General features: G+C 29.8%; 1 protein-coding gene across 1 annotated transcript; it reads left to right on the plus strand.

The window, feature by feature from the left end:
* The first annotated feature begins 4,601 nt into the window (after window positions 1-4,601).
* On the plus strand, window positions 4,602-6,382 carry LOC119683929 (mRNA export factor-like). Its single transcript, XM_038097819.1, has 4 exons — window positions 4,602-5,211; window positions 5,271-5,496; window positions 5,567-5,889; window positions 5,946-6,382. The coding sequence occupies exons 1-4, from the start codon at window positions 4,762-4,764 to the stop codon at window positions 6,024-6,026; spliced, it is 1,080 nt and encodes a 359-aa protein (XP_037953747.1). The 5' UTR covers window positions 4,602-4,761; the 3' UTR covers window positions 6,027-6,382.
* Window positions 6,383-6,389: the final 7 nt, after the last annotated feature.

A 6,389-nucleotide genomic window follows, 5' to 3' on the forward strand; every position in this document is an offset into this window, starting at 1 on the left:
TTAAATGATTACACATATACATATAATAATTAATAATTTAATGACATTAACTAAATAAATCGTGTATGTGTTTATTTTTATCTATTTATTTATTTATTTATTTTCAAAAACACAAAAACACAAATATCAACATAACAACACGGCAAATATTAAATTCGGTAACGGAATGTTGCTGCCTCGCAATCAATTTTCGGGGGTTTTGCTATTGTTTTTGTGTTGCTTTTGTTTACTTTTTGCACTGTTCGACTTTGTGTGTCGGTTAAATTGTTTTATCATGAAGGCAACAACAACACACTTGTATCTGTATCTAAGCGAAAATGTACTTTTTTTGGCAAAGAAGCTAGCGAGCGAAGAGGCGCTAATGAAGAGCTTCGAATTAGCAAATCGTCGGCAGAGGATTCCCCAAAATATTCCGCTCTGTGTGTAGCTTCATGCATTGAAATCGGTTAACTTTTATCGCTAGGTTAAAGGCCATTATTTAGTTTTTCTTATTCAATATTTTTTAACATTTTTTTTAATTTTACAATTTTATTTTCTAAGAATTTCAATTTTTTTTTTTTGAATGAATCATTTAAAGATATTTTGTAACTTTACAAATGTAGAATATTTAATAAGCGATATAGTAAAAATTAATATATTATGATATAAATATATGATGTATATATATAATATATAAATCTATGTATGTACAAAGTTGACTTCATGAATGGTGGGTGTTAATAGTAATAATAAGATTGCATTATTAATTTTTAATGAACAAAATGAATGATATCTGTAATTAAAAATATCTTCATAATGATTCATGTCATCAAGTCATCAAGAAAGAAAGTCATCATGATTATTTACTAAAGTGTGTGTGTGTGTGTGTGTGTAATTAAGTCAAATAATAAATATAACTAAAGTAATTGAGTCAGACAATAAACATAACTAAAGTAATTAAATCAGATAATAAACTGATCTTCAGGGGAAAGAGATCCAATTAATTATAAAATATAAATTAGTACTAAAGTTAAAACTAGTACTAAAATTGAATAATAAATTAAGTCTAAAATATAGTTTTATGAAGTGCAATTATTGGTTTGTTGCGTATTCTTTGAAGTAATTAATAGTTAACCTTCTATTAAATAAATAAAGTTCTTAGCAAACTTAATATTTATTAATATTCATATTTGTGTATGCAAACAGATATGTACTATATATATTACAACAACAATTGAGATAGTAACAGCGGCTGTAGAAGCAGTAATTTGTATAATAAAATTAAATCAAATTATCTTAATTATCTTGAAAATACATTGATTTTCTATCATTTTTCTAAGAACAATTAACGAGCCATATATTATAAAGTAACATATTTATGAAGCAATACTGGCAGTGCTCGGTGGTAAGATTATTTTCATATGATTTTTGGAATATAGCACAATTTTTATGGGCTTTATCACGACATTGATATTATTTGGCGAATGATTATTCCATGATTTTATTGGTTTTGTCGAGTTGTGAAAATGGAAAACGATACTCCATCGAAAAATGTGTTTAAAGCACCAGTCAGAGGAATAAGAAGTAGGGAATGACCTTGGAGATGATCACGTTAACAGAATAGGAATCAAATTTAAAGTACGAGAAGGTGAGCATGAGAAGGAAGCATGAGTGTCTAGAGAAGAATGCTGCGTCACGCCTTTTTACGCTACTCACGCTAATGCCTTTAAGTACTTTATAACGAGTAGCTAATTATTGTAAATATGTAAGATTTTAAAGAATCCAAACAGAGTGTTCGGCTCAAATTTAAGTATAGAAATTTCTTATTTCAAATAAACTAATTACTGGTTTCTGAATCAAGCATAATACCCTTAAGTAAGTATTGTCTTGATTAAATGATTTAGAGACGAGTATATTTTGTTAAAGATTCTTTGCTTGTTCATAATGTGAGTATGCAATTGTTAGAACGCAACATTAATTCTTTTATCTGAGTTTTGTAGAAATAAAAAGGTTTAGATGATCGAATGTGATAATATTGCAAAGTTTATAAATGACCTATTACTCTGTCCAGATTAAAGAAATAGAATTTCTAAAGTACTTTATTAAAATTAATTAATTAAAGTTTTTAAAATTCAAAGGTAATTGTATATATCTTCTAATAATCATAATGATAATATATCGTTTATAATAGTTCAGATGAAAAGTTTCTGTTAATACACATAACATATGTTATGGAATTTAAATTTTGTATTTTTTTTTATTTATCACACATATGAAATTTGGTGAATATCGTGTTAAGTAGGGTACAACTGGAAATGTATGTTTCTTTAAGAGATGAAGCACATAACTACATAAATAAATTACTAAATAATTCTTGGAGTTATCATATATGATTTTAACAACTACGATAAAGATATTGGAGGTACCTAATATATAAGCTATGCAGGAATAATACGAAGAGTGAAACTAATATCATTAAGTTCAATATAAAAGATGGATAGAAGCTATGTATTGCACTGTAAGGGAAGGAATACAGATGATTGTATACTCCATGTTTTGTTTTGAAAGTGCTAGTGAGATTCCATTTTAATTTATTTTGTTTTCAGTTTGTTTTCAGACATTTTGCTTCTATTGAGTAGATATTATTTAATTTTACTAGAAAAATAGATTTCATTACTTTTGTAGAAATGTTGTTCACCAATGAAAATGCTTGCTGATCTATAGATAAGAATACAATAGTTTTTTACCTTTTTCATCATTTATAATCAAATGTTATATCTTCAGAAAAATTATCAATAATAACAACACTTAAAACATTATCAGTTTTAAACAATTTTATTCAAACTCAGACAGTTTGGCAACTGCACTTCATCTATAAATTAAATAAAAAATTGCGAAACAAGAATAGTACAGAATCAGAATATTCTAAATTTTTATTTTTTGTTTGCTGTAAGAAAAATATGTAAACGTATATATATATATTAATATATATATTTATGCATATTTAAATGTCGCTGTCACTTGTATTTTAATTCTAGAAATATTTATTCTATAAGTTATTAGAGTTTTACGAGAGTAGTAGAGCTGTGACAGCAAAATTTATGTTAATATAAAGCTCTAATCTTGTATCTATTTTATTATAAATATTATTATAAAACTAATTCACATTTTCCATTTTGAAAGATAAGGGTATCAACAGAAGAGTATCCTTATTAGCGACGATACCAGAGTGCACTGATATTCAGTGGAGTGATATGATCAACGAACTAGCTCGGAAACTATAATACGTTTATACATATGCAAACTTAGATATGGTAATAAACTGGGAGGATAGCATTAAATATTTATATATCACGTTGGAAAAACGATTCACATGACTTAAACATATTCAACTGAAAAGAATTAGCTGTGCCAAAACTCTTTATCATCTCCAACCAGTATTCAAAAATTAAAATCTCAATACTAAGAACAGGAATCTCTTATATAACCAAATAATTCGACCGTCACTTCTATATGGATGTGTAGCGTTCAGCAATATTATTATTACCAGCTAGAAATTGCACAAAGCCAGCCTCTGAGAATACTTTTTAAGGTACCATGGTACTTTATGACGAATGACATCCTCAGGGACCTCAACATTAATCCGATCAAAAAATACAAAAGGATAGAGCCCTGAAATTTACAAAAACTGACAGGCTTACCAAGACCGCGTTATCGATTCTCAGAATGGTTACAGGGTCCTCGGGAAGGTGTGCATGGAGTGGCGGCCCTGTTTACCAAGAAAAAGCCCACTTAGGCACAAATAATGGCCCGTTGTGGTTAATAGAGAGTAAAAGTGCTCATGTGCATTGACTCAACTAGCCTCAACATAATAATAATATAATATATTGTACAAGAAACTAAAAATTAAATGGGTAGTGCAGTTTTATAAATTATAATTTAGAATTCCATAGAACAGTTACCGCAATAACTAGATTAACAGTTAAACCGTTTCCGGTTCAAAATTTGGATCATCAAAATTATATACAAAAATTTTTACTAGATGAATGAAATAGTTTGATTTCAAAACAGATCGAATATTCTAACACTTGTAATAATGAAATTAATAATAGCCAAGTTCATAGATGTAAGTCCCATATACTTAGTAGATTTTATAAAGACATTCGTGTTATATTGTAAATAATATGGCGAATGATAAAATTTAACTTTGTATAGCAGCAGTAATAATGCTCATATAATAAAAATACTCTTTAATGAATGAATGAAAAATTTGATTCATTAAAAATTCGGGTGATTATGTATATTTTATTTCAATATCAGAGAATTATAAAATCTTTTCTGATGAACTTTGTAAAATTGAGTGCAATAGTATTTCAATGTGTGATTTATCCTTTCCTACACTAAAGATGAATGCTGTTATATTTATAAAAGAATAAGTATAAAAATATATAATAAATAAATAAATAATGATGACATTGTACCTCTATTTTTTAGTTTCAAAAGTTAGTAGCACCATCTAGTCTTGAGTTTTTCATGATCAGCGTTTAAAGAAATGAAAAGCAGAGACCGCACTCGATGAATTGTCAAAAACGCTGTATAGAAAATGTCATTTCCTTGCTGTCAGTTTTGCGGCATTTCAATTGCCAACTGTTGTTTTTGTAAAGAGTTTCATATAAATATTAATATATTATTTTACAATTAATAGAAAGTATTTTGTCGTTATAAGCCAGTTGGTGTTATAAATATTTCATTAATATATTATAAAATTAGAAATTTCCGAAAATGTTCGGCCAATCGACTTTGGGGAATACGACCTCTTTTGGCGCAACAGCAGCGACAACTTCCACAAATCGTATGAATGATTTTGAAGTTGTATCACCACCTGAAGATTCTATTTCTGCTCTCGAATTTAGTCCTGTCACAATGCAACAGAATTTTCTGATAGCTGGTAGTTGGGATAGTAGCGTGCGCTGCTGGGAAGTTGAACAAACCGGTAAAACAGTGCCAAAATCTATGAAAACTTTAGGGGGTCCAGTGCTGGACGTGTGCTGGTCTGATGATGGCACAAAAGTTTTTATGGCCTCAATCGATAAGCAAGTTAAAATGTGGGACTTAGCATCAGATCAGGTAATGCAAGTAGCAGCTCACGATGCACCAATTAAAACTTGTCACTGGATTAAGGGCACAAATTACACTTGCCTAATGACAGGATCTTGGGATAAGACTTTAAAGGTATATATTAAAGCATCTTATAAAGCATTCATACTAATGCTTCCACTTCCACTTTTCAGTTTTGGGATACTCGCTCCGCAAATCCTATGTTGTCAATTGCGTTGCCTGAACGTTGCTATTGTGCGGATGTTGATTATCCAATGGCAGTCGTAGGTACCGCTGGTCGCGGCTTAATTGTATATTCACTGGAAAATAGTCCTACTGAATTTAAACGACAAGAGAGTCCTCTAAAATACCAACATCGGACAGTATCAATTTTTAGAGATAAGAAAAAAGTACCGACTGGTAAGTGCACATTGATTTTTGTTATGAAAAGATTTTAATTTAATTGTTTTATAATTCCTATTTTCTCTAGGCTATGCGTTAGGCAGTATTGAGGGTCGTGTAGCTATACAATATGTTAACCCAGTTAGTCCCAAAGATAATTTCACTTTCAAATGCCATCGCACAACAGGCACAGCTGGCTACCAAGATATTTTCGCTGTGAACGACATATCATTTCATCCAGTACATGGTACTTTAGTAACAGTTGGCTCTGATGGCACATTTAGTTTCTGGGACAAAGATGCGCGTACAAAATTGAAATCATCGGAAACAATGGATCAATCAGTTACGAAATGTAGTTTCAATGCAAATGGACAAATATTTGCTTATGCTGTTGGCTACGATTGGTCAAAGGTTTGTTAAATTTAAATGATATAATAATAAATAATATCCAATGATTATTTTTATAGGGCCACGAATACTTTAACCCAACTAAGAAGCCACAAATATTTTTGCGTTCATGTTACGATGAACTGAAACCGCGCATATAATAAATTATGCGATTCTTAGTCTAAAAAAAATGCATTTCTCTGTAATATAAATGAACAGTTTCCGAAATTAATGCAAGTGCTGCAAATAAAGTTTTGTAATAAAAAACTGTGCAACTATTGTTTTAAGTAATTAATTGTATTTATTGGTAGTTGTGTTTATAAGAATCACAATGATTTGTATGTAAATTAGTGTAGTTACAACGCAATTACTTCTACTGTTCATCATCCTTCTTTTCGTGACTGTGCTCATCACCATTACCATGCCCATGTCCATGACCTTTATTCATGCCTAATGCATATTCAGCACCAATTGTGACTACAAAAGCTGCAAATCCCCAAATGAAACCACGGAAAAATAGGCGA

This window comes from Teleopsis dalmanni, chromosome 2 (assembly GCF_002237135.1).
Source record: "Teleopsis dalmanni isolate 2A chromosome 2, ASM223713v2, whole genome shotgun sequence".
Classification (NCBI taxonomy): Eukaryota; Metazoa; Arthropoda; class Insecta; order Diptera; family Diopsidae; genus Teleopsis; species Teleopsis dalmanni.